Source organism: Nycticebus coucang, chromosome 20, assembly GCF_027406575.1.
Source record: "Nycticebus coucang isolate mNycCou1 chromosome 20, mNycCou1.pri, whole genome shotgun sequence".
Taxonomy (NCBI): Eukaryota; Metazoa; Chordata; class Mammalia; order Primates; family Lorisidae; genus Nycticebus; species Nycticebus coucang.
Genome location: NC_069799.1, coordinates 52,058,060 through 52,080,898, shown reverse-complemented (window position 1 = coordinate 52,080,898; position 22,839 = coordinate 52,058,060). Strand labels below are relative to the sequence as shown.

The 22,839-nt window shown below is 38.3% G+C and overlaps 2 protein-coding genes across 4 annotated transcripts; both read left to right on the top strand.

Annotated features, from left to right (window-relative positions):
• Nucleotides 1-7,474: 7,474 nt before the first annotated feature.
• COMMD3 (COMM domain containing 3) lies at nucleotides 7,475-11,466 on the top strand. 2 transcript variants are annotated; one of them, XM_053572333.1, is made up of 8 exons: nucleotides 7,475-7,754; nucleotides 9,158-9,215; nucleotides 9,316-9,379; nucleotides 9,469-9,503; nucleotides 9,860-9,920; nucleotides 10,009-10,065; nucleotides 10,158-10,217; nucleotides 11,109-11,466. In XM_053572333.1, exons 1-8 carry the CDS (start codon nucleotides 7,616-7,618, stop codon nucleotides 11,166-11,168), a joined length of 534 nt encoding a protein of 177 aa, XP_053428308.1. In that variant the 5' UTR covers nucleotides 7,475-7,615; the 3' UTR covers nucleotides 11,169-11,466. The 2 variants fall into 2 exon arrangements, with proteins under 2 accessions (XP_053428308.1, XP_053428306.1); XM_053572331.1 differs by having other exon boundaries at nucleotides 9,104-9,215.
• Nucleotides 11,467-12,241: 775 nt separating this feature from the next.
• BMI1 (BMI1 proto-oncogene, polycomb ring finger) lies at nucleotides 12,242-22,617 on the top strand. 2 transcript variants are annotated; one of them, XM_053572330.1, is made up of 11 exons: nucleotides 12,354-12,862; nucleotides 17,569-17,699; nucleotides 18,036-18,132; nucleotides 18,680-18,735; nucleotides 18,830-18,880; nucleotides 19,042-19,150; nucleotides 19,229-19,274; nucleotides 19,672-19,770; nucleotides 20,185-20,265; nucleotides 20,356-20,494; nucleotides 20,577-22,617. In XM_053572330.1, exons 2-11 carry the CDS (start codon nucleotides 17,588-17,590, stop codon nucleotides 20,582-20,584), a joined length of 798 nt encoding a protein of 265 aa, XP_053428305.1. In that variant the 5' UTR covers nucleotides 12,354-12,862; nucleotides 17,569-17,587; the 3' UTR covers nucleotides 20,585-22,617. The 2 variants fall into 2 exon arrangements, with proteins under 2 accessions (XP_053428304.1, XP_053428305.1); XM_053572329.1 differs by having other exon boundaries at nucleotides 12,242-12,862; nucleotides 20,356-22,617.
• Nucleotides 22,618-22,839: the final 222 nt, after the last annotated feature.

Here is a 22,839-nt window from a genome sequence, read left to right as displayed (position 1 = left end):
AGCCCGGCCCCGGCCAAACTGCAACCAAAAAATAAATAAATAAATAAATAAATAAATAAATAAATAAAAATGCTCTTAGATGTCTAAAAACACTTTGATCATTGGTTAAAATATCTCACAGATATTTGTATTTTATATTTTATTGAAGTCCATCTTGTTATGAAAATATTTAAGGCAACCTTCAAAACTACATTAAAAATGTATATGTAAGAATACTTTCCTTTTATTAAAACTGATGCATGCAATATAAATATTTGCCAATATTTCCAGTATATACTGTTGGAAGAGTTCTTTGTATGAACTCTTTGTAACAAGAGTTCTTTGTAACAAAAATGCATATTTTTTATAAAAATTTATAAAATATGCATGTCTTTATTGATACCCTGATCTTTAAAGCTATTCTTCATTTAAATCCACAAAGATTTTAATTAAATTATTTTAGCATATGTGCTGCCGAAGTGAACACAATTAAATTATTTTAGCAAAAATAAAATTTTTTTTAGATCTCTGTTGACTACTCAATCTATATATCATAGTTAGCCCCCATTTAAAATTTTCTGTCACTCTCAAATTTTAAGAAAAGCATCTGAAATTCAGAGTTTTCTTAGCCTTCACTTGTCCACATATTTCTGTCTACATCATTATTTTTGCCAAATTTTCCTCATTTTTTGACCTATGATTTATAGATTACTACAGGTCAAATACAAGTTACTAATTATCTTATTAGTTTTGATTTAGAATACTATTGCTCTAAATGATGCAGGTCTATTTTCTTTAGCATTAAAAAAAGAAAAAAGACAGAAAGAAAAGAAAGTTGAGTAATTATCTAGATACTAGTAACTCAGTTCCAAGTGTCTAATTACATGGACCAAATTGACTGTACAAATACAATTTTCCCTTTCACCTGTTGCTAGCCATTATTTTCTTGGCATTTTATTACACTAAAAAGATTTTATAAAACTTCCCCATTCCTTTTTCACAAAATACAGATTAAAATGTATACACAAAGAAATCTTAGTTTGAAAATGACATGTGAAAGAGAACAACAGTATGTTTTAATCTTAATAAAATAATCAAACAAAAGCTGAGAGAAAAAGCTAAATCTATGGGGAGAAACACAGTGGAAAATTTTTATCCATTTTTTAGGTGCTTGTTTTCTCAAAATTCTGTAAATTACTTTAAGATTTATCATGGTGTAAAAATAGGTTTATACATACGATTCAAAGTATTTTTGGAATAGCTTTATCTGTGTAAGAAATGTAATTGAGAAAATTGAACATAATGATTCAGCTAAGGTTTTTTTAAAAAAGTATTTTTAAACTGAATTATCTGTAAAATTGCTTCAAGTCCATATTTCATTTTGACAAGGGGATAAAGTATGTATGCTGTTGAAAATAACATTTTTACAACAATCATAATTAAAGTGTTAAATTCTTAACCAGTATTGTTTTAAATATTTTATATATTTTGCCATATTAAGCACTTTTATCTAGGCCTTTCTTTTCCATGAAAGAAAGTAAGTTCTTTTAAGATAATTTTGTTTTAAATGTTTACCTTAAATGACTTAAAAGTACACTTAATTATATAGTCTTCTTGAGTATTTATAATGTATTTAATGCAAACCATCCCTTCTTGTATATATAAAATTTGCATTCTAAAATGCTCTATTTAATAAGTTAAAATTTTCAGTTTATAAGCAAGTACAGATTACTGCTGAGTTTTAATATATAAAATACTTCTTTTATCTTTTGTTTCCATTTTTTCTTTGTAAAATTATATACAGATAAAATAAATATAGGTATTAGTACATTATTTAACTTTCAAATCTTAACATGTAAAAAGCATGGTCTCCTACAAACTTTAAAAATTTTTTGGCTTTTGACAATATTCCATAGCATAGGCTCATTTTTTTCAATTTTTTGCTGGAATTCATTGATCTGGCCAAAACTCCAATTCTGAGGTTTAAGAAAATACAGTGTTAGAATAGAGATTCTAAATCCACAACCAAAAAAAAACGGGAATCTGTTAGATACTCTAAAAGTAGGACATCTTGACACTGATTAGATTCTGGACATGACGGATGATCATGTAGTGTATTTCAAGCATTACTAACAGAGCTCCGTTGAGTTCAATGTAGCTAAAAGAATCCTGCTGTAATGGATTGTGTCAGAGAAAATAAACAGTAAATAAACTTTTGTGGTACTTCTCATTGAGGGAAAACTCAGCCCACCTTCTTCACTTCCTACCTCTTCTTTTTTCCCCTACTCTTTCTCTCTCTCCCTTCCTTCCACCTTTCCTCTCTTCTCTTCTTAAAAATATACAAACACTCTGGGAGGCAGAGGCGGGTGGATTGCCTGAGGTCAGGAGTTCCAGAACAGCCTGAGCAAGAGTGAGTCCCCCGTCCCTAAAAATAGCCAGGTGTTGTGGTGGGCATGTGAAGTACCAGCTACTTGGGAGGCTGAAGCAAGAGAATCGCTTGAGCCCAAGAGTTTGAGGTTGCTGTGAGCTGTGATGCCAGACCACTCGATTAAGGGTGACATAGTGTGACTCTGTCTCAATAAATAAATAAATACACAAACAATTTAAAGGACCGTGTGCACATGTGTGGAAGAATTAGCTACATTAACAAAAGCAAACTTGTTTCTAGATATGCTTCATTTTTATTCTCTCATAGCTAAGCTGATATGGCTGATACCAGATCAATTATGTAGGAAACCAGTGATGATCTTTATAATAAAAAAGTACAGAAAAACAAAGCAAAAAAAAAAAATTGACCAGTCATTGAAGGGGTTACTGTGCTTATTATCTAAATTGTATATTTAACAGAATTTATTTGATTGGCCAACTCCTAATTTTCATATAACTAGGGAAATGTAAGTTATGTGATTTAAGAGGTAAACTTGCTTTTGATAATCTATACAAAAGATAAGTGAGTCACTTACTGAATTTAAAGGCAAATTGTTCTTTTTTGTCTGTGTAGTGAAATCCTAAAACACATAGTTCAACCTGTTCTTTTCTCATTAAATGTTACATGAAATATGATTGTTTTATTTCATCTCTTCTTAATTTTCTTAACTTTAGATTAAAATTTGCCTTTATCTTTTGTCAGGGAACATGTTTCTTTTCTTTTTTTTTTTTTTCTGAGACAGAGTCTCACTGTGTCGCCCTTGGTAGAGTGATGTGACCTCACAGTTCACAGCAACCTCAAACTCTTGGGCTTAAGCGATTCTCTTGTCTCAACCTCCCAAGTAACTGGGACTACAGGCACCTGCCACAACACCCGGCTGTTTTTTGTTGCAGTTGTCATTGTTGTTTAGCTGGCCCAGGCCAGGTTCGAACTGCCACCCTCCGTGCATGTGACTAGCGCCATAACCACTGTGCTGCGGGCACCGAGCCTATTTTCATTTCTTTTTTATAAATCAATTCCTCATTTCTTCTTAAATAAGGATTTCACAATGTTGGTCTGTAGGACTCAGATATTTCCATGTAAATTAATTGTTTTGCTTAAAAATAAGGGATCAAACTTCCTAAAGGACATTTCAGTATGTTACAGTGAAATCCTAATTGGTATACACGATTTGTCTAACATGCATGAAACCTTTTAAAAACTGTAAGATAGACTGTTAGATATAAAAATTTGACATTAAAAATTGTAACTTGATTCTTAGTATGTTCCTTTAATTTTACAGAGTTATCTTATTCTGAATCAAGTGTCTAAGAAAACCATGGCATGGTACCATTGACAATAGCTCTCAAGTTTTATTTCAGAAATTCCAGAGTATTTTCCTTGCCAAAATCTTGACTATAGAATTTCCTGTTTGCAGTTTAACAAAATTATAGTTTTCAAACTTCAGGAAATGCTTTGGGATTTATCATTATAAAAAATTCAATGTTTTAGTAGCATGACAATTTGATCCTTTAAAACTCAGATGTAAAATATTTAATTTTTCTTATTGTCATATTTTAAAGTTTTGTATTTCCAGATACTATATCATAAATGAAAAACTTTAAACAGTACTAAATAATGAAAATATTAAATAGAAACTGTACTATTTACTATCTATGTTTTCAATGTTTCAATATTCAGAAAAATCCAAAATACCTGTGCAAAACAATAAGAATGAATTTTGTAAGAATTTTAGAGAACATTGTATCATTGATTTTCATTCGTGTGGTTAGTTTTTTTAATTTAATTAACATTTCAATTTCCCTCACATATTAAGGTACTAACTCCATTGAAATTAATTTGATTTTTATTTTAAAATCTACACATACCAATTAGGCTATGCGAGAAAAAAGATATTTGCCTGTATTAATAATTGCAGCAATGACCACTTACAAATTATCACCATTTGGATATGTTTAATTTGAAAATAAAAGCTTTATCGTTCCCTCTGAATACTCAATATGGTGTTCGACAGCACAGGTGATCTAAGATGCAATTGGAGATCACTGAAGTCTGTGATTATAAATGTATAAAAACTTGATCATTCAAATTCCAAGTCCCCATCTATGCCTTACCAAATTAAGATATTTAACAAACTAAAAGAATGTAGATAGGTTTTATAAACCTCACTGAAATGGTTTTTGACCTATACTCTCAAATATCATATAACTCAGTTAAATCCTCTTCCCAACTGTCTATTGGTGGTTAAAATAGCTTAAAAACAGAAAATACTATTTTCAATAATAAGTATCTTAAAGTTTGAAGATAACCATTTAAAAAACAGTATTAGAGACTGAAAGAGGATGGTTTCCTGGATATGGGTAGTTTTTAAGTGTTTTTAACTTTTTTCTCTAGAAAATGAGCAGGTATTTCATTTTCAGCAGTTTCACACTTTCAGGACATGCTCATAATTCACACTAGAACATGAGTAAGTCAGTTAAACTTTCTGGGTGTCTCATTGACATTAAACTATTAAGATTTTTTTTTTACTCTCCATGGATGTTCCACAAACTTTTCAATCTAAAGGCATACCATCCTTCAGAGTTCTTAGCATGAAAATAAAAGTACTTATACAATCTAAAAATGGTAGGATTTTAATTCAAAAATCCAACAAATGTAACAATGAGGCCTGTGGGAAAAGCTGGCCACATAGATCCCAGCCATTTTAATTGTAATCATGATCCAGGGGTCAACATAAAGTTGTTTTCTAAACAACTTAATTAAACAGTCCAAAGGATACAATGTATTTTGAAACTCTAAAACATTGTTCAAAACAATAGTTCTTCAAATGATTTCTAGATTCTCAAAAAGAAAAAAATTATCAGCATTGCCTACCTTCTAAACTATCTTTGCAGTTTAGTAGGCAAGATATTATTAATATGGAGGTGTTAGGATTATCTATTTGGTTATTTTCAACTGCAACATAATTGCTATTTTAAATGTTTCTTTGAGGCCAAATTTATTCAGTAGAATAAATTTATTCAATAGAATTGGCTTAGAAGCTGCAGAATTCTTAAAGGTTTTGTGAAAGTTCCCATGCTGTTTTCATTGATTAAGGGAACTTTTTAAATAGCAGTTTCACACTTTCAGGACATGTTCATACATAGTTTTTCTAATATAAAATGATTGATTTACCAAAGAGTCTAAGTAATCATGCCTTTTAACGATCATCATACTTCTATATATTTCAATGGCTTGTCAAAGGTATATGTTCAACATTTAAACGAATACTCTATCCTGTGCCTCCTTCAAAGAGAGTTGAAATAAATGTACCTAAGCAGGAAAATTTCACTTTTCTATCATCAGAAAACATTATGGTTAAAATTTTTGTGGAAGCTGAAAATGTACCCATCACTTAGGCCTAACACATGGCATGTTGAGGTAGAAGAAAACAAACATTCTGTAAGAGAAGGTATTTACATGTGGCAAGAGAGTAACATGGCAGCTATTATGGAAATAATCTTTGTGGATTTCCTAATTTTTATGCTCACAAACTCACAACTACTTGTTTTCCTCTTTTTAAAGAACATTTGAAAACCTATGTTCATGCAGTATTTTTTGCCACTAAATTGAATATAATTGGAGTTATCAACTCAAATTCTATTAGAACATTAATCAATGTTATGTTAGGTCATAAAGTATGTGTCATAGACGTAATGAGTTTGGGTGTTGTTAAAATTGAAGTTACACAACTCTGCTCTGTAAAATACTCCCTACGTAAATCTTGAAAATTTTGGAATGCTATTTTACTACTGATAAGAAACAAATTAGAAAGAAAGGGGAGATGAAAAGAAAAGATGAATATGATTAATAGGTATTTGTTTCAGAAGGACCGTAGGGAGACTTTTAAATCCTTCACTGGTACTGCCTTTCAAGGCTTTCAAAGGAGTGCTGAGTAGAGTTATTCAAACTGTTACTGATGCCAAATTAGTCCATTTGCATCCTGTTGTGAAATGAGATAGTCTTTATATATATTGGCACAAGGTTAAAATATTGGCTGAATTCATTTTTTGTTCAAATAGGCACCTAAATTAACCCAAAGAAAAGAATGTTTCACATCTAACTTTGCAAATAATCGCTCCTGAAGACTAAAACACCTTTCTTGTCTTATGCATTTTTTTTACTTTTCACGTTCTTTTGATCAATAATGCCTAGTCTACTTTGTTTCACGTTTTATTTTTTAAAGAATTACTCTTATTTTCTAAATAGAGGGGAAGTTAAACTTTACAGTATTTGAATCTCTAAAGTTATGGACATCCGAAACAGTGATTCACTTTTAATAAAAAGCTTGCCATTACTACCTATACTAAGATAACCATAAAAATAATGTATTTATTAAGATCCTACTGAGTAATCAAAACTGGACCCATGCGTGTGGTGAGTATAGTAGCACAAAACTTGTATCACAGCTTGCTTTTGAAAGGTATTTATTTGCAGCGGCGAGTAAAATTTTAATAATCCTGTCAAATACGTTCATGAATAATTTATTAATCCCCCAATTGTTGGAAGTACAGAACGCGCACACAGGCGCTAACACACACACCCTACTCAGGAAGAAATCTATTGCTGTATTCCAGAAACGACAAAGAAAAAATAAAAACAAGCAAGAATTATATAATTAGATGTCTTACAGTCTCATTCATAAAAGGGCAGTGGTGTGAGGCTAAGCTGGTGAGTTAAAACACACACACACACACACACACACACACACAAAAACAAACAAAAACCAGTTGCCTTAGATCGGAGCTTCCCGCAGTATTTCGAGCAGACCCAGGAGCGAGGAGGGCACAGTTTGCGAGGAGGTGGGGGCCGGGATCTGGCCGCCGAGCACCTCCTCCCCCGGGTCTTGCAGGGAACCGAGCTGGTGGCTGTCTTAGGTGGGCGCGGAGCAGAGGAGAAAGCTCCCAGCACGACCACAAAGCGCTCAGGGCCGCCCCTCTCGCTCGGGCTCCGCAGCTCCAGCTGCCAGCGAGGAAGAAGGAAAGGCCAGAAGGGAGCGAAGGCTGGGAACCCGGGGGCGCGGCGGGGGCGGGGAGGCCGGCGAGGAGGTCCGCAGTCCGTCACGCCGCCCGTCCCGCCGCCCCGAGCCGCGGGCGCGCGCAGCTGCATCAACCGAGCGCGCGGCGCGTGTCACGTGGTGCGCGTGTCGAAGGTCACGGCGCGCTCACAATGGAGCTCTCGGAGTATGTGCAGAAAGGCTTCCAGATGCTGGCAGATCCTGGCTCCTTCGACTCCAACGCCTTCACGCTTCTCCTCCGGGCGGCTTTCCAGAGCCTGCTGGACGCCCAGGCGGACGAGGCCGTGTTAGGTAAGCCGCTCGGCTCTGAGCTCAATCGGCCGGGGTGGAGGGGCGCTCGGAGAAGAGGAGCCAGACTGAGCAAGAGGGAGAAAGCCCCGGGAAGAGGAAGTCTCCGGGCTTTGCCCTTCGCTCCGGACGGAGTGTGGGAAGAGACGTGGCTCTGCCAGGACCCAGTGCAGCCCCTGAGCATTGTTCTGTCCCCACTTGGCACCTACATATAACCAGCTACACGTTCCTGGCCTGCTTTCCCTCTCAGTCTTTGTTCCTTTGTAAAGCCTGTCTGTGTTCAAGTCTTGTTTGTGGCCTAAACAGCTAAGGTTTTTAGCCTTCTCTGAGGCTGTGGCTGTTTTGACACTTGGACTTCATCAGGGGAGCTCCTTGCAGTTCAAACTTGAGGGCCAGGCTGGCAAAGATTTAAAGGAGTCTATTTCCGAAGTAATTACTAGGACATTTTCCAACTTAGAGAATACATTAGAGAATACCTATAATCACTACAGCACTCGAGTTCAGTATGTTTTACACACCTTCTACGTCTAAAGCCTTAAAATATGATGCACAATACTTTGTTATGCGCCAGTTACCAAGGAGGCGAGTCCCTTTTAAATGGTGCTGTGATTGCGGAGTGCAGTGTTAGTATGGACTGAAGGCATATTTTAAGACAGGTCGCTTTTAGATAATTTTCTTAAATATAAATATGCCAACAATTCAAATTTTTGTGGTCTTTTTAGCTTCATGAACTAAACACTTGTGCAAAAAGTATGAAAGTGGAAGTTCTTCAAACGAAAATAGTAACAACCACCTGGGTTAATCTCAAAAAAAAAAGGATGGCTGTCAGAACCTCAAAATACTAATATAATTGTGAAATTTATATTTTATATTCCGCATTCACATCCTCCCTTCCATCCCCTGATGTATTAATGTCCACGGAACCAGTTGCCCTAAATTCATCGTTTTTAGGGTGAAAGTTCATCCATTCAAAAAATTTACACCAAGTAAAATTTTTATCTTCTTGTTTTTCCTTTGAAAGTCCTCCATCCAGTGTTAGAATGGCTATTGTACTGTTTTGTTTTTTTTTTTCCCTTTAGGGCTATAATTTTTCTTAAGTAGTAAAAATAAGAAGACAAGATAAAAGAAGTTAATTGAAAGCAAATAACAGAACTATTGATGTGTTCTCTTTATTGTTTTGCAATTGACCTTATAGCTCATATCATTTACTTATAGTTGACAGGCCTTATAGTTGAATTATTTTGGTTATCTTGTTAGAAGGTTTTTTTTAATCCAAATTAAAATACCTTTTTGGGAACATGACTATAAAGAATTTGTTATCACAGGCATTATTGACAATTAATTCGTTTTAGATCACCCAGACTTGAAACATATCGACCCAGTGGTTTTAAAACATTGTCATACAGCAGCTGCAACTTACATACTGGAGGCGGGAAAGCACCGTGTAGACAAATCAACTCTGAGGTACAGGATTTATTTAAATACCCATTTATTTTCAAATACTACCTTGTGATTTCAATTTCAGGGTTAAAAATGGAAAACTAAATTTTGTTTTGTTTTCTAGCACTTATCTAGAAGACTGTAAATTTGACCAAGAGCGGATAGAACTGTTTTGCACAGAATATCAGGTTATTTACTTTCAATTTTAAATTAACAGTTAATAATTTTTTTCTCTGTTTGCAAAGATTTGTTTTCCTTCTTTCTTTTTCTTCCCCAGAATAATAAGAATTCCCTAGAAATCCTACTGGGAAGGTAAGTACTGTGTAAGGTGTCAAGCTGAGGCACTTTTTACTTGCAGGTATGAATGAAGAGTGCTGGTATGAAACAAAACAGGGCAAAAAACCCAGGGATCTAGATCCACAGAAAAAGGGCCAAAGGGCAAGTTAAATGATTGAAGTTAAGCTAATATTTTTAAAGATAAAGTTTATTGAGATCATTTTAAAAATGCTTTTAGCATTCAGAATTTGAAAATAAAGTTTAACAATGTTTTAAATTCAGAATGGATTGAAATGGGGGTGAGGGTGAAAAGCAAACACAATTCTTAGTAAATATAAATACTGAAGTTTTTCTGTAGCTATTATGTACAAAATTATCATTGTATCTTTCAGTATAGGCAGATCTCTCCCTCATATAACTGATGTTTCCTGGAGGTTGGAATATCAGATAAAGGTAAAGTTTAACAAACTTCTCAAGCGGGATTTAGAGAACTCAAAAAAATAGTTAAAGGCTGATGTATGTATGTGTTATGTTGTTTTAGACCAATCAACTTCATAAGATGTACAGACCTGCATATTTGGTGACCTTAAACGTGGAGGTATTTATAGATAAGCCCCTGTTAAAAAACTAAATGTATAATGACATTTGAAGTTTCCTTGATTTAAATAAACAGCACTTTTTCTTTCCTAGAATGCAGATTCCCAAACCTACCCAAAGATTAGTTTTAGTTGCAACATGGAACAATTACAGGTACAGTATTTGGACCTGTAAATATGCCTATCTTTTCATAAATGTTAATTAGAATTATGCTCTTGGAAAGTCCAAAAGACAATATAATTATTTCTGTCAGCAGATAATAAAGGGTGTTTAAGGATTTAATGGGAAGGGGGCTTCAAAAGTACTGTGTTAACATAGACTTCACTTTTGAGAATTGCTGTACACTTGCTGTTCCCTCATATTTTAAATAAACTTTTAAAAGTGTAGTGTTTAGTGTACATTTCTTCTAATCATGATGAGTTTGATCCAATAAGGCAAAATTAAGAGCATGGCTTTGAAAATGTCTTTGCTTTTAGAAATTGAATTAAACTTTAAAAGTTAGATTTTCAAACAGCAGTTTTAAATGGCTTTTTATAAATGGAGATTTATAATATTCTAAAACCTTATATTGCCAATGTAAGACTGAGTAAATTCAAAACTACATTGATTAATGGATATGACAATGAATTAATTTCTTACCACTTTTAAAAAATGAACATTACTGGAAATTTAGATGAAGTTGAATTTTTCAAAATTCATCTCCTACAGAGTCATTTTAATGTACTATTAATCAAACTTTGAACTTTCACAAAATGTGTATACAGCATAACCTTTGTTAGATAACTTCGTAAGTTTAACTTAGTTATCCCTTGCCTGTAAAGAGGATTCCGTTAGAAATCATGTTTCCATCTGAGGGCTAATAGCCAATCTAAAGATGAGCTATTTTAGAGGAAAAGTTTCTTTAGACTGATAGTTTGTCAAAGACTGAAATCCTATTGAATTTCAAAGTTGTTTAGAAAGTAGCTTTTTGGTCTTTGAATTTTTCTTGAATTTGGATTCTTCTTCGTTTTATCCTAAAAACGTGGCATTGTATACGTCTTTTAGGACTTGGTGGGGAAACTTAAAGATGCTTCGAAAAGCCTGGAAAGAGCAACTCAGTTGTAACTGGGGAAAGTAACGATCCACCGGAGAGTGTAGAGGAAAACCAGAAACGCCTTGCCTTCAGCGAACCATCATTTCTGACGGCTGGATGTCCTCCTTTCCAGCAGAAAGGATTTTTCCTTTTAAATTTATGCCATTCATCAGTTCTGACACTTTTTTACACGTGTAAAGGTTAAGAGGGAAATGCTGCCTATTTGAGTCCTCTTTTGTACCTGTGCATTATCCTATGTTGATCTTTTTCAACTATGAAAGGAAGTAGACAGTGTTACACCGTGAATAAATAAGGAGTTGTTTCCACAGAGACAGTGGTGATATTTTGTTTGGATTTGAGTTGTGTGTTAATTATTACTTTGTGTGAAGACTTAGATCGCCTTTTCTCTGGATGAAAGTTAAACACGGAGAGAAAGGATGCGATGTCCGGGGTTTGTGAAGATCCCAGTTTCAGGACTCGGGGAGCGGGCACTGACGCCCCGCGGCGGAAACCCGCTCGGCCCGTTACCTGCGCGGGAGGGTTCGCCCGCACCCGACCCTCGGCCGCTGGCCCGGGCGCGGAGCCCCTGCCCCGAGCGAGCCGCTGCCCGCGCGCGCCCCTCCTCGGCCGCCCGCGGGCTGGGAAGGGGCCGGCGCGGCCGCGGGAAGACAGGGGCGGGCGTTGTTGTTTCCGCGAGCCCAACTCGGGTGCAGGTTCCGCGTCGCCGCGCTAAGTCTGGGCCGCGGCCCGTGGGGCCGGGGTGTGAGCGGCGGGCGGAGGAGGCGGCGGCAGAAAGAAAGAAATAACGGGGGGGTGGGGGGTGGGCTGCGCGGCGTGCGGGGCCGGAGTGATGCCCACGCCGAGAGCAGGGTGGCGCGTGTGGCGCTGTGGAGAAATGTTTCCGCGGCCCCGCCACCGCCGCGGCGCAGAGCGAGGGGGAGGGGGTCGGGGCGCGCGGAGCCGAGGGGAGGGGGCGGCCAAGGGCCCGACTACACCGACACTAATTCCCAGGCCGCCCTTAAGGAATGAGGGGAGCACGTGACCTGATGGGGGGGCAGCGGGGGGAGGGGGCGGGCGGACTCCGAGCCATTTTGGAGCCGGTGTCAGTTTCCACTCTGCCTTCAGCGGTGCATTTTTTTCCACCCTCCCCTCCCCCCCTCCGTCCTTCCTCCCCTCCCCCCGCCTCTCCGCACGCACACACACGGCGCCCCCCACCAGCCCCGCTGCCCCCCCTCCACGGCAACTATGAAATAATCGTAGTATTAAAGGCAGAGATCCGGGCGAGACAATGGGGATGTTGGCGAGGGAGCCCCGATCCGGATTAGAAACACCTCCCAGCCCCGCAGAATAATACCGATCGCGCCCCCTCCGCGCGCTCCCTCCCCCGAGCGCGGAGCGGGAGGAGGCGGCGGCGGCCGAGGAGGAGGAGGAGGAGGCGTTGGAGGCCGAGGCGGAGGCGGAGGAGGAGGCCGAGGCGTTGGAGGAGGCCGAGGCGCAGGCGGAGGAGGAGGCCGAGGCGCAGGCGGAGGAGGAGGCCGGCGGGGCGGCAGCATGAGCTGAGCGGCGGCCGTGGCTCTCTCGCTGCGCTCGTTGCCCATTGACAGCGGCGTCTGCAGCTCGCTTCAAGATGGCCGCTTGGCTCACATTCATTTTCTGCTGAACGACTTTTAACTTTCATTGTCTTTTCCGCCCGCTTCGATCGCCTCTCACCAGCTGCTTTTTCCGGGTACGTAGGAGGCGAAGCGCCTCCGGGACGGGGCCGGGGGCCGGCGGGGGCCGCGCGGGGCTCCGGCCGGCCGCGGGTGGAAGGGGAGCGGCCCCCCCCGCGCCCGGCCCGCGCCGCCGGGAGGGCGCTGACAGCGTGGGCGCTCAGCCCCGCGCCGCCCCGCGCCCGCCGCCCGCGCCCGCGCCCGCGCGCCCCCGTCGCCCGCCGGCTCCCGCGGCGCCAGGACCGACCCGCAGCCCGCGCCGCGCAGCCGCCGCCAGCCGGGCTCGGCGCCGCTCCAGCCGCCGCCGCCCGCTCGGCTCGGACGCGCCGCGCGCGGCCCCACGTTTTAGTTCCTTTCTCCCCCGAGCGCCCCTCTGCACCCTCGCGACGCACATGGCCCGCGAGGGGAACGCTTGTGTTCCCAGCCTCTGCGGCTCTCCGGGTCGCAGCGCCCTTTGTTGAGAGGTAGATTTTGATGAAACCGGGATGGGTTCCTGAAATCGGGAGCTGCTTGGGTCAAGTGGCTTCCCTCCTCTCCCGAAGAAAGGGCTTTTGAGGGGTTTAAACTTCCAGAGAACGCCCCCATTTTATAGGGACAGGTTACTTGGGGGGCAGCGATCCCGCCTGCGTGGGTGTTAGGCTGGAGAGAGCCCCTGCGAAAATGTTATTAACTTAAGTTGGAGGGACACTTGTGTGAAATTGGATGGCTTGTAAGATGGCGGTTCTCAGTTGCTTCTAAGGTCTCCTGCATTTGTGTTGAAAATGGTAAAGTTTTCAAGGTGGTATTTGTTGGGAGTCTTGGTTCAGTGGTCTAGACACTACTTGGGAAGTGCTCCCTGGAAACTGGGCATTTCAAATTTGGAGCTTTTTTTAGAGTGAAGGTGATGACTGGACGTTAGTCTTGCTGGAGGTTTCCTTTCTCTCTACTTTTCCCCCCTCTTTTCTTTTTTCCCTCTCGGAGACTACAACTTTTCTCTCAATCTCTACTATGGGATGCGCTCGGAATCATGACTCAAGTCTACGTTTTATAGATTTTGCTAAATGTCAACATAGGTCATTTGGCAAAAGGATGCTTTGGGAAGATGGCACTAAAAAGTTGATTGCTTGTGTTTACGCAGTCATTTAGGCTTGACAGCAATACAGCATGATCCTTTCCCAGAGATTTACAGTTAATAATTGGAAGTAAACAAGTAGAGAGACTTTGATCATTCTCAATTGCAATAAAAGGATTTAGTGGGCTTAGTGGTCACGGTTCAATATTTGAAAGACAAGCATGTATTAAACCCTTCCCTTAAAATAGGCAAAATTCCGAGCATATTTACCCAAATGCAAGTGTAGGTTGCTGGTATGTAGAATATTATGGGTAGTTCAACCTATATTTCATAGGCACCTTAACCCCCAAATTCTGGAAACACATTATAAACTACACTAAAGACTTGGTACTTAAAGATGCAAATTGTTGACAGAACATACAAAGTTATGATGCTGTGTTAACGTTTGAGTTTTTAGTAGACTGATCAGAAATCCCTCTGAAGTTAATTTTATGAGCAAAATTATACGTTTTTTATACTGTAGTTCATTCGCACACATCTGCAATGTGCAATCAGAGGTGTTTGAGATAACCTACTTTTGTAAATTATACAACTAGTAACATTATTTTTAAAGCTATATAAAAGTCGCTGTGTATGCATGTGTGTACAGACACACACAAGCTATTGTGAGAAAATTAAGCATTTAATTTTATCTGTTAAATCCATTAATACTACGTTCTTGGATGTACGTTAAGTGCCCAAATAGGCAAAATTCTTCCCAGGAGTCAAGTTAACCTCAACTTTACCCATACTTGTATTGAGCTGTGAGCCTGAACTGGGGTTATAGAGTTCATTTGCATTTCTTAGATTGCAGTAGGCGAGCTGATTGTTAACATAAGCACTTGCTTCTGTTTTCCTTCATTTTGACATTACTGGTGTTAGGCCTCCAACTAAAAACTGACAGCCCCCAACTGAATATGTTTTCATGGGAAGTTTTAACTGTTGTTTTTTTGTTTTGTTTTTTTTAACCATTGTTATGTTTGGGTTATTTTTGCTTGTTTAACCTGAAGTTTCTCTGTTGGAACCTATAAGATTTTCATTTCTAAGTTGCAAGAAGACATTGTTTCTCAAATCTTACCAAGCATGTCAAACATTTTAGAAGTCTTCATTAGGTTACTAGTGCTTTTCAATGGCATCAAAAGATCAAGAACTGATTTTTTATACATTATAAAGTGATACATATTAGCATTATAAATGGTAGCAGGACTGTGGCCAAATTCTTCTGAACTGAGGTAGAGGAGTTGTCTGAATTAAGGCTTAAGATGAATTCGGAAGAGTTTTGGTCAAGTACATGTGACTTAAATGTTCAGAGCCAATCAGTCCATTACCCTTCACTGAGGTTGGATTGTTCTTGTTAATATCTGTGTTCATGTGGTGTTGGTATTCTGTAAGGTAGAGGAGAATAAGGCAGCTGTTTTTATGGGAGCCCCTTCATTAACTTTGTGATCAGTTGCTTTAATTTAATATACTTTCATAGGCCAACAGAAATATCATCTTGGGAATTATCTTTCTTAGAAAGATCCTGTGATTTCACAAGGAGAACTGTCTAAGCATCAAGAAGGCTGGTTTTTGTTCACCAAGTATAATTAGATTTAAATAGTACTACTCTTTGGGGACAGTACTCTACCTCTATGACCCCACTTAGGTTTATGTCAACAATTGTTGACAGTATTCTTTTAAACAAGTAATCCAAAGATAACTGAGGAGTCTACACAGAAGTTTTCTGGTTGGGGTTACTGGTTGCCACTGTGGCCATGTTCATAATAGAGGCTTTTTTTTTAACATCATTTTTTAAAACTCAGCTCTTAATTTCAGCCATTGAGGTATGTTGATTGGTATTTCTCTCTTATGCATTAAAATTCCTTAAGAATTAAAACCTCAGATGCATCTTACTGCAGGTTTCACAAGTTCCTAGATTCCATTCAAGGCAGCTTTGAGAATGTACTTCAGTCAGGTCTAGAAGCTTAGTCTTATTTCAGGTTCTGAAATGAATGAAGGGTGGGGGGGGATAAGAAGTGTATTTTTCAAGAATACTTCACGAAGTAATTGATTTCCCTGATCGTCGGCTGATGTATTGTTGCTGACAGTTCCCTACCGTGATATGGTATCTATTGGGAATATCATTTCACCGTGTGGAGGTTTGTATAGGAGTTAGGCTAAGAAAATGACATTTGTTTTTCTCTCCTATAGTTGTTCAGGGTTGACAAGGTGTTGATTTAGCGTTGGGAATGGGCTGGTCACATGGTTCCTACATATTGTCACTAACGTACAATTGAAGTAGTTTTGCTTGCCTCCAGCATAGTTTGTTCAAATAAAACAGTGCTTTGCCCTCCTCCTCTTGTGAAACAGATTTCAGTTCTCAGCCTTCCCAAAACTTGTATCGCTCATCTAATCTACAGGAGAGCGTCATACTAGAGAAGGAAGCTTTAAAGAGGTTCGGTTCAATAAACAACTATGCAATTTGAGCCCTGACGGTTTCGGGCTAAGTGCACACTTGGCAATTCTCAAAAGATCCCCTCGTGAAATTTTTGAGCTAGTGATTGCTAGCAGGACAGACCTAAAGAATCAAGATCTGAAACCAGCCCTTCGCCCTGAGTCTACGTTGAAAGAGGCCCCCAAGAATGTCCGAAATGGCCGAGAGTGCGGTCTGCATTTTCCTTCCGCAGGCGCTGCCGAAGGCTCGGGTGTCCCCGGGGCTGCCTGTCGGGTTCCCGCCGCCCAGGATCCCGGTGCCCTGCGCCGCGGGCCTCGCCAGGATCGCCCCACCCCCGCGCCGGCGGCGCCCGCACCCCACCCGTCCCCGCCCCGCCCCCGCGGCGCGCCGGCCCCTCCCCCGCGCCCGCCGCCGCCGGGCCGCCCCGCAAGTCCGCAGTCTCGGGGCTCCGGCCGGCTCCGCGCGGAGTTGTAGCGGTGGCCGGATGCCAAGTGTAAGTGTAAGTTGCTATGGAAACCCTGACTGAGGCGAGTTCCGAATCCGGAGCGAGACGGAGCCCCGGGCGCCGCCGGATCCGCCCCTCGCATCCCGGCCCCCGGGCGTCCGCCGCGCTCAGGCCCCAGCCCGAGGCCGGCTGGAGGTGCCGCGGCCGCCTCAGCACCCAGCTCCGGAAATGCCAGGGTTGCAGATAGAGCAGAATTGTTTTCCCTGTGTATCGCGTAGAAACATGCCAGGTTCTGGTTGCTGGAACCGTCCAACACAACAAGAACCCTCGGGATTTTCGTTCGAAGATTTGTAAGGAAGTTTTACAAAAACATCAGAGACCTAGAACAAGCCCTAGTGGTTGGTAAATATCTGCGGGGACTGTGGCGTTTGCAGCAGCCTTGGGGCTGCTAGGCTGGAGGACTAATGGAAGAAAGAGACCCGAATGCGCTTAGTTCCCAGCCCCCACCGCAGACCTTTTCTTCTCTCTCCTGGAATGACCTGAGACACCAGGCTAGTAAGGCTAGTTGGATCCCTTTTCACCAATTATGTGGAATTGATTCAGGTCTGATCAGTAAACTCTGTAGAAAACGTTGGGCACTCCAGCTGTTCAGTGTTAAACGAGTTTTATGAACTCGTTTCCGACTGTAAAACTACTAAGAGATAATCTCCATTCTCATTCTGTGAATTATGGCCAATATTTCTGTCTCTTGCAGGATCTTTTATCAAGCAGAAATGCATCGAACAACCAGAATCAAGATCACTGAGCTAAATCCCCACCTAATGTGTGTGCTTTGTGGAGGGTACTTCATTGATGCCACAACCATAATAGAATGTCTACATTCCTGTAAGTACCACACGTTAGCTCTCTTTTGTGTCATGTGTATTTCACAGTTTGTCCTGAAAGTTGAAAACTATTAACAATTTCTGCAATTTTGGGAATGTTGGTGCATAGTGGTAATGTGCTTCTTTTGCATTTAATGACTTTTTGATATGTATTTTATTACAAGCCTGCAATGTATGTGTGTTCTCAGGATATTCATTAAATTAGTTTATTTAATTGGAAGCACCTTTGGCATTTACTATCTTGCTTCTCTACTAGTTTTTGGTTTCTGACACTAATTTTACTGCTTTAGTCTCTAATTTCTAAACTTACAAAAACTTCATCTGTTTCTTCTTCTAGTCTGTAAAACGTGTATTGTTCGTTACCTGGAGACCAGCAAGTATTGTCCCATTTGTGATGTCCAAGTTCACAAAACAAGACCACTGCTGAATATAAGGTAGGAAATTATTTGAATTCTTTGTATTTGTTATTGAAGTTGCATAATATACTGTAGGCTACCTTCTTTATGTCTTGACTGAAAATTTACCCTGGAGTATGCCTTTAACTTCTTGCCACCTTAGTGACCAAGTTTAGGCAAAGTTCAATAATGTTCAAGTGATGGTATGATTTTTTTCCCTAACATTCCTTTAAAAGTGAAATTAATTTTCCATTTTTGCGTTGCTTTATGGACTTCATGACATGCAAGAAATGTTCAAAGGGATTCCTTTCTCTCCTTTTTATTTTCTATTCATATTAGCTAATTTAGTAACTTGAAAGGCACACTTCTTTTGAATGAGTGAATGTGAAGAGTGTATTAATGAATATAAAATAAATATTTTCCTACTGATTAAAGGAGTGCTGTACATTTTTATTCTCATACTTTTTAGTTTGTTATAATTTTCAATAGTGTCACAATCAAGTAAAAAATGAATCTGTAAAAACTTACGAACATTTTTAGTTTTTGCCATATTCGTTAATAGTTTACTATTTTAATTATTTTTCAGGTCAGATAAAACTCTTCAAGATATTGTATACAAATTAGTTCCAGGGCTTTTCAAAAGTGAGTAACTTGCTTTAAAAATGAACTTAAAGAGATTATTCATTTCTTTATTCTGCTTTGCCAAATATTTACATTTTTTTTAATTTCCCTTCAGATGAAATGAAGAGAAGAAGAGATTTTTATGCAGCTCATCCTTCAGCTGATGGTAAACTTTGGGGGGGGGGTTAGGGTGCTTTTGGGGGAGTGGGAACTTACACATTCATTGAAATTTATCAAAATTGAATTTAAAGTACCATTTCCATTCTCTTATACATAAAATATTTTAATGTTTAATTTTTTAAATTGAATTTTAAAATGTCTTTTTAGCTGCCAATGGCTCTAATGAAGATAGAGGAGAGGTTGCAGATGAAGATAAGAGAATTATAACTGATGATGAGATAATTAGCTTATCCATTGAATTTTTTGACCAGAACAGGTAAATTCTCTAGGAAATCTATTTTATGCTAATATGTTTACTAGATACATTTTTTCACTAATAACTTCTGTTTCTTAGATTGGATCGGAAAGTAAACAAAGATAAAGAGAAATCTAAGGAGGAGGTATGTTCCATGTTTCAGAAACAATACGGAAGAAACATTGTTTGAATTCTAGATTTTATCAGGGGTTATATTTCCCTTAAATAGAAAAAAAATATTGTATTTGATGTTTGAGTGATCTACATGTGATATTTAATAATTAGAATTTGTTTTATATATGCTTGCTATTCTTATATTTTAAATGGCTAGTATGTAATATTTTGGTATTCTTAAAATTTCCTTATTAGGAATCTGTTCATTTAGTATTTGTAACAATAGTAAACTCAAAGCATAATTATGAATTTAGTCATATCCAGTATTGTTTGTTATTAGTACCTTTTCTCATATTCAGGTAATCAAATTGAAATTTTTCTTTAAGTTAGGAATCGGAGAAAAATTACTTTTCTAAATGTACTCTTAGGTGAACGATAAAAGGTATTTACGATGCCCAGCAGCAATGACTGTGATGCACTTAAGAAAATTTCTCAGAAGTAAAATGGACATACCTAATACTTTCCAGGTATTTACTTTTATAGTCTTCATGTATTTTATAAATATTTTTAAAATTTAATTTATTTTTGGATTCTGAGCCCAAAAAAAGCAATAGAAAAAAATTAAATTTAACATTAACATTGAAATATCTCTAAAAACATTTGGTATGGATTTCTTTTATGCTATTAACAGATCCCTTAACAATTTCTAGAAATACAGAGTGGCCATAAAGTTTCTGTACAATTTAAAATAGTGAAATTGCACACAAACTTTATGGCCACCCTGTATTTTTTCTCATTGGAAGTCTTAAGAAGGGGTCTTTCTTTGTTGAAATGTTTGGAGAATATGCTTTTAAAAGCACTTTTGGATTATTTCAGATGACAAAAAATGTAGTTTTGCTTTTGTTCTGATCTACTTAATAATTGAAATATTTTTTCAATAGATTGATGTCATGTATGAAGAGGAACCTTTAAAGGATTACTATACACTAATGGATATTGCCTACATTTATACTTGGAGAAGGGTAAGTAACATCTACTGTTAGATTATGGTGGCAAACTATAGTTAAAAGAGTTAGAGTGATTTTTTTTTTTTTTTCCTTTTAACTTTGTAGAATGGTCCCCTTCCTTTGAAATACAGAGTTCGACCTACTTGTAAAAGAATGAAGATCAGTCACCAGAGAGATGGACTGACAAATGCTGGAGAACTGGAAAGTGACTCTGGGAGTGACAAGGCCAACAGCCCAGCAGGAGGTATCCCCTCCACCTCTTCTTGTTTGCCCAGCCCCAGTACTCCAGTGCAGTCTCCTCACCCACAGTTTCCTCACATTTCCAGTACTATGAATGGAACCAGCAACAGCCCCAGCGGTAACCACCAATCTTCCTTTGCCAATAGACCTCGAAAATCATCCGTAAATGGGTCATCAGCAACTTCTTCTGGTTGATACCTGAGACTGTTAAGGAAATACATTTTAAACTCCTGATTTATATAGATATCTTCATGCCATTACAGCTTTATAGATGCTAATACATGTGACTCTTGTCCAATTTGCTTTCTTATGTAGTGACATTAAATTTGGCTATAAGAGATGGACTAGATGTGATACTCATGGACGTTAACTGAAAAGAAAGATTGTTGCTATAAAGAATTGGTTTCTGGGAAGGCAGGCAAGATTTTTTTCTGTGTGTTAGGAAAGATGTGAAATGGTTTCTGTAACCATTGTTTGGATTTGGAAATAATTCTGCATTGGATGTAAGCATTGGGCCATAGTTTGTTAAACTCAACTAACTCCTACATTACCTTCTTCATTGTTCCTTCTTGTTATTATGCTGTTTTGTGAACCTGTAGAAAACAAGTGCTTTTTATCTTGAAATTCAACAAACTGAAAGAAATGCATAGAATAATGCATTCTATGTAGCCATGTCACTGTGAATAACAATTTCTTGCATATTTAGGCATTTTGATTCCTGTTTGATTTTTACTTCTCTGTTGCTACCCAAAACCGATCAAAGGAAAGTAAACTTCAGTTTTACATTCTGTATGCTTAAAAGCGGGTACTACCGTTTATTTTACTGACTTGTTTAAATGATTCGCTTTTGTAAGAATCAGATGGCATTATGCTTGTTGTACAATGCCATATTGGTATATGACATAACAGGAAACAGTATTGTATGATATATTTATAAATACTATAAAGAAAATATTGTGTTTCATGCATTCAGAAATGATTGTTAAAATTCTCCCAACTGGTTCGACCTTTGCAGATACTGATAACCTAATGTTGAACCTTGCTTACCAGCATAGAATATTTTTAATGTGGATATCTAATTCTAAATTCTATTCCATTGGAAGCAATTGGCACATCATTGCAATACTGACTTTTTTCCCAGTTACACACGTTTACTTTTAAAATTTATTGCAGTAAAGAAAAATTATAACTAAGAAATATGGAAATAGCATCTTAACTTTCCATTGGTTCTGAGGGATTAATGTATTTTTAAAATGCATATTGATCACTAATTCTAAAACAAATTTTTTAATAAACCAAATTTCTGAAAGAAGGCATTTTATAGTTATTTTAATATGTGGCATAGCAGTAATTTCAAATTTAAGAGTTGCTTTAATCACTAACAATGGAATAATGCCTTCTTTGTAATGTCCTGAAATAGAAGCAATTTATGATGAGCTTCTACAGGTTTATTTTTAGATAAAGCCAACCAAGCATGTTGAATTTAAAATATGAATAATCCCAATTTTCAGTTTCTGTTTTGCGTTGGTCGAACTTGGTGTATGTTTGTTCATCACCCGTCAGTTATTTGTGAGGGTGTTTATTCTATATGAATATTGTTTCATGTTTTTACGGGAAAATTGTAGCTAAACATTTCATTGTCCCCAGTCGCAAAAGAAGCACAATTCTATTGCTTTGTCTTGCTTATAGTCATTAAATCATTACTTTTACATATATTGCTGTTATTTCTGCTTTCTTTAAAAATACAGTAAAGGATGTTTTATGAAGCCACAAAATACATATATTTTTATTTTGACCTAAATTTGTACAGTCCCATTGTAAGTGTTGTTTCTAATTATAGATGTAAAATGAAATTTCATTTGTAATTGGAAAAATCCAATAAAAAGATATTCATTTAGAAAACAGCTAAGATGTTTAATAAAAATTTGATATGAAAAGCACAATGTGCAGAAGTTTTGGAAACCCTATAGTGGATTACAACAGGTAAAAGCTAAAGAGAATACATTGCTGTCTTATAGTGATGTTGCTAAGAAGTACATGCTTTGTTGTATAATTGCTTGAAAGCTCGTTGAAAGATGTATCTGTTTATTTACAACCTTTGAAGTAAAAGTTACCAATGTTTGCCAATGTTGGTGAATTTAACTCCTTTTTCTAGGCTTTTCTTAAGTTTTTCATGATGTTTAGAACAAAAGTTAATGGAGGTTTCAAGTGATATTTTTTACTTTGGATGATCATTTGTATGAAAAATGAAAAAATTTTCAAAGGTGAAATACTTTAAATGCTAATGGACTGTCATTTGACTTACACAAAACCAAGTTATAAGATGAACATGGAACTTGAAGATATTAC